The 12,847-nt window shown below is 42.5% G+C and overlaps 1 protein-coding gene across 5 annotated transcripts in view; it reads right to left on the reverse strand.

Moving 5' to 3' along the window:
• SMARCD3 (SWI/SNF related, matrix associated, actin dependent regulator of chromatin, subfamily d, member 3) overlaps positions 1-12,847 on the reverse strand; it is a 73,483-nt gene that overhangs the window by 20,058 nt on the left and 40,578 nt on the right. For all 5 annotated transcript variants that reach the window (XM_064703676.1, XM_064703675.1, XM_064703677.1 and 2 more), the window contains one exon: positions 5,107-5,229. In XM_064703676.1, the coding sequence (XP_064559746.1) occupies positions 5,107-5,229 (123 nt within the window). The remainder of the gene's footprint in view (positions 1-5,106; positions 5,230-12,847) is intronic.

The following is a 12,847-nucleotide window of genomic DNA, read 5'->3' on the forward strand; positions in this document are numbered from 1 at the left end:
GACTCTCAGTAGTGGGAGCAAAAACTAAAGAGAAGACTTACAGCTCTAGGGCAAAAAGTAAGCATCACATTTCATCTCTTCAGTCACACCAGAACTTCACTACCCAAAAAGGCAAGGCTAAGCAGGAGGAACTTCCCAGAGACTTGATCAACTTTGTGATTCAAATAATCTCGTGTCCAAAAATCAGTAAATGCTTCAGCTCCTTGTTCTCTTACAGTAAGACACTGATCTTTGACTCAGCTTCAGCAAAAGGAACTTTAAAGAGCAGTCATATTAAAATGAAAAGTCTTCCCCTAAACCCATTGTATTTCACTTACAATTTCTCTTTGAGAAAACTAAAACGAAAGAAGTAATCATAGGTAACAGATGAGTGGTAATGTCAGCAATGAACTCCTGCAAAGGTCTCAGCACAGCTGCAGGGTGAGCTCACATGAAATCAAGCAGATCTGAATGGGAGGCTGACAGGAACAGTGGAGCAGCACACTTAATGCTTGCTCTTTCTCCAAGTTCTCTGATGTCATCTTCACACAAATGAATATGGCTTTAGGTAATGAATACAGCTTTAAATGGGTGAAATGCTGGAGATCTGTCAAATCCTCCAGAAAACCTTCCCTGGTTTACAGTGTTACTTTTTTTTTTTTTTTTTTTTTAGTTTCCATTAGTATTGAATCCCTAACAAGTCAAATCAGAAAGCAAGTATCTGATAATCCCAGGATCTGTGTGTTATCCCCCAGATAAATCTCCATCAACTGCTGAAGTTAGTTTCCTTCAATGAACTCTCAGGCCGGACCCAAAACCTCCCAGGCACTGCCAGGGAAGTTGTGCTTGGGATTTCAAACAAACAAACAAAGTTATTAGCAGACAGTCTACTGCTGACTGACTCAAGAAAAATCTGACTGCAAGTCTTGTAAGTAGTATTGTGTTAAAAGCTCTCTAAGTATATCTTAAGGGTGAATTTCTATGAACCTCAATTAAGCTTAAAAACATCAAGCACAAAGCACAGAAAACATTAAAATCTGTGTTTTTGCTTTTGCATATACAGTAACTGTTTTCCGGTTTCACAGGAAAAAAAGCTTTTTAGAAAGCAAAATGAGCAGTGGCAGCATGGAAACTAAAAATCAGGAAACAGAAAAAACAGCGACCACTGTCTGATCATTTTAAAATACCCAAATTAAATAAAGAATGTCCACATCAGAGCTGGAATGTAGAGGCATCTTGCTCAGAGCAGCAGCAAGATATGTCAAAATGCGTAGAGGAAATGAAATTAGTTAGGTAACTCCTGAAAAGAAAATGGACATGAACCTTAAAATGGCCAACACAAAGCAGAAAAACCAATGACTTGGTAGACTACACAAGTATAATGAATAATAAAAGAAATGAAACAGTATTTACTGAGTTCAAAATTGCACTGGCACATGAAAAACACTTATAAACAGTTCTATAAAAGCGTAAACAACAAAAACAAAACTCAAAAAAGGTGAAGCAAATGCTACAGAGGAATAAAATGGAAATTAGTATGCACAGTAGTCTACAAAATCAGCTGTAGCAGCTTATTTCATAGTTGCATATTCTACTTTCTCAGGAGAAAATGAGGAGTTGTATAGTGACAGGTAATAAGAAGTCAGGTGCACTGAAAAATTATTTTTCTACAGGGATTGGGAGGAATGAATTTTTTACCCGAGAAAAGAGAACATTAAAGAACCTGAAAGGCATATTTAAAACACTAACTGATTAAAGGAGATAAGGTGTTTGCATTTTCCTTATCTCATAACGCAAAAAGCAGAACACAGAATTATGCCACAAGACAAGTGTTTCAGAAAAAAACCTAATTGCTTTCTGGAAACAATCCAATATCAATTCCTCAGTCATCTTAAAACCTGAAAGTGGGGAAAAAAAGTATCTCAATTCACGAAACTAGGGAGAGAGACACTATGATGGTGTTCTGATGCTACTACCTGTTTTTCACCTAAAAATGGAGAACCTGGAAGCAGATCATTTAGTTTGGGAACTGCAACTATACACATATCTGGTAAATGGAATGTCTCACACCAGTTCACTGCAAAAGAGGGACAGTCTCTGGATGACAGTCTGTGGTTTGGGTGAGACGAAAGCACTGTCTGTGGTGCCAGGACTTGGAGCAGGAGCCCTGCCCATGTCACAGTCACATCCCACTTTCAGTCAGAAGACCCTGGTTCAGGCTTTGGGATGAAAATCATCTCAGTCTTAAAATTATGTTTATGGAGACAACTGTCTATCTCAGGGTTACAGAGTGGAGACAAATAAGCATTTTTAGGGTGTTATCTATCTATATTATTTTAAACATCCACTTCTGTATGAGAAGAATTGTGCCCTGAACACCACTGTCTACAGCAACTTAATCTCTCAACTATGAAGGGAGCTGAAAGTGACTAGCTCAGATAGAAAATGAATGAAATGGCTATGTCTATACTTAGCCAAATAAATCCCACTCCCAAAGTCCACCATGGCCTTAGAGCTGCATAGATTTTCAGTAATTAATTCTTTAATGACATCTACTGATCTGTTGAGTGTATAGTTTCTGTTTCCTTCAGGTCATGGACCTTGCTATATCTGTCAAGCAGCCCTGTCTGCCTGACTACCTCCTAAAAGCTCTTTCTGGAATTCTGACCATGTGGGTCTTCCATGAAGTCTGTACAAGGACTCTTGCTAATGCTGCTCTGCAGACAAGGAATTCTGAGACTCTCATGACAGATGCAATCCAGGAACGCAGGACTGGCTGAAGAAGAGGAGAGTACACAGCAGTGCCCACCCAGCAGAAACTGCCAAGGCAGCTGAAGAGGGCTGCTGACAGCAGTCAAAGGAGCTGACAGGTGGGAAAGGCCATTTTCCCCTTCAACAGCCGGCCAAACCCCAGGTCTCCTCACTTCTTCAGCCATACCACAGCTGTCATCTGCTTCAAGAGTGCACCTGCTCTCAGGAGATCCATGGAGGATCAACAAGCCAAACATATTTTATGCACTGTCCTCACAAAAAAAAAAAAAAAAAAAAAGCTTTAACCACTTATGCCTAAAATTTCCCCAGAATAGTTAGTCTTCAGACAGAAAAAAACCCCAACGTGAGCAACACCAGACCACAAATCTGTGGCTCCCTACAACCACAGATTCTAGCTGTTTCTAGCTGCAGCTCAATCACCGCGACAAACACTGTAACTGCAGCTACAGCTGGTAACTCTGAGAAATCCTGCTTATTACCCACATAATTTCACATACTTTAGACAAATTCATATTTCTCATAGGATTGAGACAATCCCAGTTTGAGAATCACTGTTCTAAGACAAGTATTTCAAAATTACAAGAGCTTTGATAAGAGATGGAAATGCAGAGATAACGTCTACTGCTGTTACCAATTCTGCAACTATAATAAAACGGAAATACTTAACATTAAGAGAAACCCAGGTTTATCTAGGTTTAGCCCTATTATTCCAGGTTTAGCCCTATTTTGGCAGTTCTGATACCTATATGCTAGGACTACCTACGCATGAATTTGGAAAACATCTATTTGATCATTCTCTAGATGTTAACTGAGTAAGTGATGTTTAAAATGTGTTTGCTGAGCCCTAGACAGAAACAGAATTTTCTGTCTACAGTTTCTGTAGAGTGTTGTGCCTCCTACACTCTTCCCTATCCCAGACACTGAATATCTCCATAGCACAGCTTACAGCTAGGACCTTGTGCACTTGTTGATTCCCTTATTAAAGACTTTGCCACAGAATAAATAACTTCCTGCTGATTTATGAATTTAAGTCAAAGTCTTCAATCACCTTTAAGTATGGCCAGATTCCTAACTAGTTTAAGAGAATGGTGTTCTACCCATATCAAGAAGGTAAGACAAATTATTTCTTCTGAGAGTAAAAATATGTCACGTGCAACACTTTTTAAGAATGAACTCATGACTTAGACCATCTACAATTCAGTTTCCTTCTGTCTAGGAGGTGTAAATGGAACTTAATAACTTAATTGTTTCTTTTTTTGATTTGTTTTTGTTTCGTTTTTGGTGGTTTCTTCGGGGGTTTTTTTTTGGTTGGTTGGTTTTTTGTTTGGGTTTTACGGGGTTTTTCTGTTTGTTTGTTTGTTTTTTGTTGTTGCTTTGTTCGTTTCACTTATATCAACTGGAAAAACACCAAGAGGTAAAAGCCTTCCATATTTTATCAGGTGCCTGTACAGTGACAAAAGCAACAGAATATTGATCTTTGTTGGGCTGACCCCCATCACGGTGGTACAGACAAGAATGACAGCTTTATGTCACAGCAGACATATGGCTACAAAACCCTTCATTCTATGGGAATTATTTGAGGAATAGAGTATGAGCTACCCAATACAGTTACAAGAACTTAAATGAGACATGAAAAGAAATTCTTCACAATGAGAATGGGCCAAAAATATAACAGACTGCCTAACAAGGCTGTGAAACCTCTATCCTTACAGATTTTCAAACTCAACAAGGCCTTGACAATCCTGTTTTTAGCAGAAGGTTGAACTAAAAAACTTCCAGTTTCCTCTGATCTAAACTCTTCCATGATTCCAATTAATAGACTCAGAAAACTTAGAAAAAACCTTTTCAGTGGGATATTAGGAAGAGCGAAGTATCGGACTTTATGTAATAGAAACTGCAGAAAATGTCACCCATTCTTTTTTTACACAACTAATAATTCCTGTAAGTAATTCTTCCCATCTTATGCTCTGTTATTCCACAAGTTCCACTTTTGACCAAATTTGAATTGGAAACGTAATACATACCTTCAGCACATCCCTCTAATCTCTTATTTTCTCATTTTTTATCATTTTAATACCAAGTTCCCAAACCAATGTTTATCTATCCTTTATTTATCCCTAGGCTATTATTCCCCTTATTAAATACTTTCAGAAGCTAGAGCTGGTAATAGCCACTGAGTTTTCTCTACCACTTTCCTATGCATGCTGATTCCCAGCTGTTTGCTCTTAGAAGCTTTGTCTAACCCACTCCAAAGCATTTCTGCTAATGAGACTTTAGCTTGAAAGGTATTTCCACCATTTACTACAATAATTCTTTTCCTCCCCTGACACAGTCTCCAAGTTTTTCACAACATACCTTCATTGGTCTCTTCAGTGCCTCCTGAATGTCCACGCGCTTCCGCATGATGGTCTGGTCCAGCTTGCGCTCAAAGGCCAAGAGATCCATGTAGGCCTGTGACTCAGGAACCAGCTCCCGGATCTGAGAAGGAAGCACGGGATTCCTCAACACTGGGAGCACAAGTGTGCCGTGCTGCAGAACAGCCACACGGACACATTCCCAGCCCTTGGACAGGAGTGCCTGGAGGGGCTCTCCCTGTGACAGCAGCTCTCAGAGGCACGGGACAAGCACAGACCGAAGAGCAGGAGCACAGAACTGAGGCTGGCGCACTCTGGAAGCCCCTGCCTGAATCCACAGAGCCTGAACCATGGCTGCGTTCTTCCAGAGAGCCTTAGCTATCAGCAGCCAGGGAGATTACTTTTGGCAATCCAAACTACAGTGAATTTGTCCTAGAATTCTAAAAACTAGAAAACTGCTGCATCCCCCAAACTAAAGGGGGAGGGGGGTGGGGTGTGTTCAAGTCGGTGTTTTAAAAACAAGTGTCACCCATTGTAAGTAAAAATGCCAGGTAGGACGCCTGCCTTTGTCAGCACATCTTCCTGTGCTGGTGAAATTGGTGAAATTGACCTCCATGTCAAAGTCTCAACATGACCAGCCATCAGGTGTCAACTTACAATCCTGACAACTTTTATTGCTATTTTAATACATTAGTTAACTACATTAGTTCTACTGACAAACCCCCTTTTTATATTCTCTTTTACAAGGAAGTTAGCAGAGGAGGGGATATGAAGTAGGTTGGAGTATGACCTAACGAACTGAGCTTAGAAATGGGTAAGTATACCCTTAAATTAAAATGTTGCTTCTTAATTTGTAATAACTCATGCAGGAAAATAATAAAAAGGTACTGTAAATAACTAAATAGATCTACTAGACAAGCTTTTCCATTTCTACAATATTCACTCTAGCTTTTCTATTTCTAAAACATTCACTCAATATTCACTCCTGTATTTCCATAGGAATTAAAAGTGAGTTGGTATTCATGTTTTGCTTTAGAAACAGAATTAGTTGCAGTTAAATTTACAGTTTATATCTGGTGTAAGGCACAAACACCTATGTGAGAGACACCAGGCATGCACCTGTTCCCTGTGGAACAAGGACATGAGAACAACTGCAGAGGGCATGCCAACAGCTGGCTCTCCTAGTATTGTGCCTCTGACAAGGGTTCACAGTTGCTGCCTTCCATATCCGCAACAGTCCAAGGCAGAGCGTTCCAGAACCTCACTGGCAATGTAGGAGGAAGAACCTCCTTTTGCTCCTTTGGAACCTGCCACGAGTGAGTTTCATTTGATGCCATTTCCCTCCACTGCTGGAGCAGCAGTGGGAAGACATTCCCTAGGCAGCTTTGCTATATGTTTTACAGGTTTTTGCCATCCCTTTCTTAATGATTTTCTTTTCCAGCCTGATGACAAAGTTTCTCCTTGCTGTATTTAGACAGACTAAGGTTATTAAATAAATGTCTCTTTCAACTGACTCTTTTTGTTTTGAGATGGTAGAATACCTGCTCTACTTACAGCAAGACTAAAACTTAGGAAAAGCAGAAACCACAGATGCTTTGGAAAAGTAGAAACCAGAGTAAAAACTCTGTTCAGCTTTAGACAAACCATTATAGTTTTAACTGCTCATATGCTTTCTCAAAATGTTAGTATCAGCTGCATGATAAAAGAAACATGAGTGTGAAGAGCAAGCAGTACCCTGGAAACATCAAGGAACTGACAGACAGCTTGCAGAGCAAGAGCAGCGAGGCACCGAGTGCAGATCTTTTGACACAACAAAACACCTCAATGTTTTTTTCTTGTTCTGCACAGATGAAAAGATTTCTCAGTTCCTTGCCTGAAGAAATTAATGATGGTGTTCTACAGTCAATTAAAAGATCTGGACCGAGAGAGTAGTTTCAGACCTTTAATGCCAAGTGCCATCAGAGTCCGTCTGTGAATGCCCTGGGCACAGGCTGAAGCACGGCCTACAGAGTCCTTAGGATAGAGCCTATGCAGCACAGGTGATACAGCCTTTCTGGCTGGTTCAACGGGTACTACACCAGGATCTAATCAAATTTCTAGGAACCTTGTAGAAACAGCAGAAACCTTCAATACATATTTTTATTCCATGCTTTTACATCTTTTATCACATGAAAGTGAAAGGGTTATCTCCTATTCCATTCCTTTAACCAAACTGGATGCGAAATATTACAAGATGCTAAAAAGCACAAACACTTTAAAATCAGCCAAAAACAAAACTGCAGCTAATTCCTTGAACTGCAAATGGCCGCAGGTTGGGAGAGCATTTGAGAGAAGAATTGTACTTGCTGTGTTTGTTTTCTTCTCTAGGGATGTGTTATGGTCACAGCAAAGATGGGATTTGTGCAAGATCAAAGGCTTACTCAGGCCAGTTTTGCAAGCTCTCAGTCTTTTGCTTTCTCACCCTACTACTGGAATAATCTTTTGGAGGCATGACAGTGCCTATGGGACAAGGATCTGTGCAGCCTGCCTAATTCCTTCCCTTGCATGGTCTGCCCTAACAGAAAAGTTCATAGCTCCGTGCAGGTCTACACTCTTCTACTAAAGTTCTAACTATAAATGTAAAGAGTGTTTCAATACTTCAGTTCTCCATTCTGGCCTTGATCTAGTTGACAAAACTCCAGAAAGCACCTAGCAGAACCAGCATCTCATCAGCCAAGGTTTTGAACATATGTAGTTATACTTTATCTTAGAATTCCATGAATAACTCGAAGAGATTACTATTAACATTAGTAAGACAGTGTCCTTCTTGAGGCTGCAGTTATCTTTCTACTATGAAAATTCAAACATTTCAAACTTTTATAAATTACTAAAAAGCAATTGTCATTAAATTATGCATTTTTATCTATGATTTTCACAAGATTTTTTATCAGTGATGACAAAAAAATGGCCAACTTGCAAGCGGGGGCAATGAGGACAGTGTGGAAGGAATGACATGATGGCAGACAGTGTGGGGGCCCCACAACACCTGCCTGTAAACAGATGTGCAAGGCTGGTGAGACAGAATCAGGGACCAAGGAACAGCTGCAACACTACAAATTCTGGGATACAAACATCTTTGGATAGCTTCTATGGCTGTCACAGAACGACAGCTTGGCAAGCAACGACAGCAGTCTGGAGGCTGGGGAAAGCAATGAGGAAGCCTTCTGCAAGAAGATGAGCAGCAGAAGGAAGGCTAAAGGAAAAGCCAGGAGTGGGTCTGGTTCTGCTGCTCACGTCCAAAGCCACAGAGAAGGCTCCACGCTGTCTCGGGCTCCATCGCTCCGCGCTGAGCGCGGCCCTCAGGCCCCCAGAGCCCCGAGCCCAGGTCAGGGGGGCAGCAGGGCTGTGCACAGGGACCCTGGCAGGCTGCACAGACAGGACGGCTCCTCAGCACGGCCAAGGTGGGCACAGGGAAAGCTCTGCTCCTGGCATGGAGTCACACCGGGCAGGGGCACAGGGGGGCATTGCTGCGGTACAAAACACACTGGCAGGACAGGACCTGGGCGCCCTGAGGGACACACAAGGGCAGAAGGACTCTGAGGGGCCAGGCGGCCATAGCAAAGGTCAGCTGCAAAAGGGGCTGCATTAGCACAGGTTTTGCCATCAAGCCCAGGAAAGAGGCTCTTCCTTCCTACTCCACGCTGGTGGAACTGGATCTGGACTGGTGGGCACAGGACCACAAAGATGTGACATCCTGGAGCAAGGCCTGCCGAGCACGTTGGGGGCTGGAGCACAGACCTGCCAGGAGAAGCCGCAAGAGCTTCCCCAGCCTGGAGAAGAAAAGGGAAAAGGAGGTTGCCCGGCAGAGTGCGATGGCCATGGGGACTGGTGAAGCACAGACAGGGCCAGCCTCCCCCTGGAGATGCACGAGATTAGGGTGAGAGGCAGCAGAAACTCACTGCAGCATGGGCAATTCACTCCCTATAAGGAATTGGTTTGGAAAAAAAACTTCTGACAGAATAATCAAAACACATTATGGTATTAAAACCTTGGAACAGGCTGCCAAGAAATGCTCTGGAGTGTCCATCCTTGGCTGGAGGTATTCAGAACCCATCTGGACAAGGTCTTGAGCAAGCTGTTGTAATTTGAACCTGTTTTATACAACAGCTGGCCAACAAATCTTTCACAGGTCCTATTGTTGTGCACCTCCAGGATCCCAGAAAAAGCCCAGTAAATAAAACTGGATCTATTGCAGGCAGGAACAACTGGAGCTGCATTCTTCACTGCTTAAGCAGGACAAACAAAACAGTTTCAGTAATCTTGATTAAAAAAAAAAATCACTAATAAATAGAAATTTGGCAGCATCTTCAGAATTAGGCTACCCAAGAATTTCTGTCTTTGAGACAGATAACAAAATCCAAAACCTCTTCCTCCCCCAAGTTTGACAAGTTCAATTTGATCCTTAGCCTTTTTTACTACCTATGGCAGATGGACATAACCCATGCATTTCACATGTATTGCTGAGAACCAGAATTTTTATCTTAAGTGGCAGTGACTGAAGTCTGACCTGGCAGCTACTGGACAGTTTCCCTGCTGAGAATCTTTAGACTATAGCTTATTGACACAAGTATCTCTACCACTGAGGCTTCTATGGTTAAAGAAAGACAGCTAAGGGCTGACATTCCTTATAAATCACAACTGCAACTCTATAACCCCTAAGAGAGAGTGGTTTGAGGAGGATTTCTGACTGACTACTACAGAGCCGGTAACACAGTCCAGTAAAACGGCAAAAGCAATCCATGTTCTTGGTCCTCCTCTCTTAGGACATGACAAGCCATTGATATTGCTCGGTCCCCTAAGAGGCATCCTTCAGGCTGAACAAGGCCAGCTGTCTCAGTCTTTTCTCATGTGCTGATCCAGTCATTCAATCGACCTGACAATCATCCACTGACCTTAGTCCAGTTTGCCAATGTTTTTCTTGAATTCAGGATCCTAAAACTAGACACAGTGCTCTAGCACTGAGCTATCGAGTATGGAGCAAAGAAGGGTAATCAAGTGCCTCAATCTCTTGGCTGTGCTCCCGGACACAGAGCTCTGGACACTGTTAGTCATCTCTGCTGACAAGACATACCTCCTGCTCACACTCAGCTCGCTGTCCACCAGTGCCTCCAGGGCCTTTCCAGCAGTGTTGCTTCTCAGCCAGGCAGCCCTCCTCTTTCTCAAGGAAGAACATTTGACTTAGTTGACTTTCAGAAAGTTCTTGTTGGTTCATTCCTCCAGCATGTCCACAAGCATATCAACTGGTTTCCCCACACAGAGATTGGTGTCATCTGTAGATTTCATAAGCCATCATGGCACTGCCTCCTCCAGTGGCAAGGATGCTGGACTAATCAGCTGCTGTGACACATCCCTGCAGCACTCTGAGCAACCATTAGCCACCTTCTCAGCCTCATCATGCACCCACATGGCTGTCAGCCCATTCAGACCAAAATGTCCCAACCTGAACACAAGACTATTATGTATGAGAGAGTCACCTTGAAAGGACATTGGCCAGTTCTCTCAGCTCCCTCAGACATAGCCTGTTGGATATCATGGAGTTGTACGGGTCAAGTTTCCTCAACGAACCCCTGGCCCTATCCCTGTCCACTGTGGCCTGCTCCTCTTGGATGTGTTCACTGATCACAGGGCACGGGAGGCATCATTAGTGCAGACTGAACAAAGAAGGCTTTGAGTGCTTCAGACTTATTGTCTCTGTCATCACTGGATCACCCAGCCCACTCAGCATGGAGCACACATTCTCCTTGGTCAGCCTTTATTACTAGTGCAATAGAAGAAGCTTTTCTTCTCCTTGATGTCCCTTGAAGATCTCAACTACAGCTGAGCTTTGACTTTGCTGATACCATTCCCTGCAATGCCCAGGCAATTGTTCTAAACTTCTCCTTTGTAACCTTGTCCCTGCTTCACTTCTTGTACATTGCCTTTTGATGTTGGGATCAGCACTGTGATTACCTAATTCTGGGCTCCTCATAAATGTGCTCATTTCCCTGCATTTAAGCAGGCTGCTCTTAAAGGACCTTAAAGACCTCCCAGATTCCTTGAGACATTTTGCCCCTCAAAGCTGCTTCTCAAGGAATCACACCTACCAATCCCCTGAATAAGGCAAACTCTGCTTGTCCAAAGTCCAGGGTTTGTACTTGACTATTCTCCTTCCTCATCCCTGGCAAGATCTTTAATTTCTCTATTTCACAGTTGCTATATTCAAGGCTTCCCCTGACTATCACACCCCTAACCTCTTCTTTCTTACATGAAAGAATGGCAGATCCAGGTGTTCCTCACCTCTGGCTGGCTCAGATGAAGAAAGAAGTGGACAACAGCCATGCAGTGACCAACCCACAGCAGGACAGCTATTATGGCATGGGATCTGTGCAGAGAATTCCACATGGTGGTCAGTGAACAGCAGCAGCAAAAATTGACTAAATATTTGTGTAAAGGAAAATGAAGTAGAGAAGATGAAAAGGAGAGGACAGGTGTAAAAAACCTTGTCAGCACAGCTAGACAAAAAGTCCTCAGGAATCTGGGGCTGAGTGAGAAGAACAGCAGCCAATACTAAGAGACAAGCATGCCACAGAAGGAGGGGCAGTTTGCTGTTTCAAAGTTGAACTCCACTCGGCAAGTTAAACAAGGAAAAGCAGAGATGGGCACAGCTATATGGAGCCAGACTGGTTTTCAGCTGAGATTCCTGCATCAGAATGGGTAGGCAAGGAAGACAAAAAACCAGAACGGTGGATCACATTCACATCTCCCTGGGAAAACCTATTAAAGAATTATCATGGACTTGGTAAACAGAGTCAGTGATCTTCTGCTGGCAAAAAAGTCTGACTGCCTCTTACACCTTTTAATCTTATAAAGGCTACACACAAAATAAAAACCAAAAATATAAACACTCCCACAACCAACCAACCTAAAACAAAACTAAAAGCATCTTGAAATGGACATATATTTCCAGCAACAGCCTCACTATACAGGATGCATCATTGTCTGTGAAAACAGTTTGTGTGGGACAGACAAAACTGACAGTACAAGAAACTTAGCTTTGATTATAAAAAAGGTACAGACCACCAGCAGAGCAGGAATGAGGCTTCAACATAATTAGCAGGGAGGCTGCAAGTGGTTCAAAGATCTGGGTTTAATGGTAGCTTAGCCCTTTCAAGACAGCAACATAAGAGATCTAATGGCTTACATATGAAAGGCTCTGCTTTCAGAAAGTGGCAGGAGTAACAAGAGAAGAAGTGATAGCATAACATCAGGAGTACCAAAGTGGGCTCACCTCTTTGGATTGCTGGTAGCAGGCACCTGTGAAATGTCACAGAAGTGACTTTGGAGCATGCCAGCAAGTTTGGGCTCACTTTAGCAGTGGAACTTGAAAACTTGAAAAGGATATGGAAGAAAAGGACACACCTGTCCAAGGGATTCTGAGCCCAGAAAAAGCATCAGAAGTCAAAGCAACTTAGATTAGGATGTGACAAGGGTATGTATTTTGAAGCCTTTGGGGACCAAGCAGTTTCTTGTGAACTGTACTGAAGAGGATAAAGAAAAGTATGGGAATAATGAGAGAGGAGAGCAGAGAGAAATCCCAATGTTTAGAAAGGAAGTAGAAGATGTAAGCACTGAGGATCAAACATAGGCAGACACCAAAAGCCAGACATATCCCCAGGGATAAGAGAATTAGTAACTCTCCAGACAATACCGACCCCTCGGACTCT

This window comes from Zonotrichia leucophrys, chromosome 2 (assembly GCF_028769735.1).
Source record: "Zonotrichia leucophrys gambelii isolate GWCS_2022_RI chromosome 2, RI_Zleu_2.0, whole genome shotgun sequence".
Classification (NCBI taxonomy): domain Eukaryota; kingdom Metazoa; phylum Chordata; class Aves; order Passeriformes; family Passerellidae; genus Zonotrichia; species Zonotrichia leucophrys.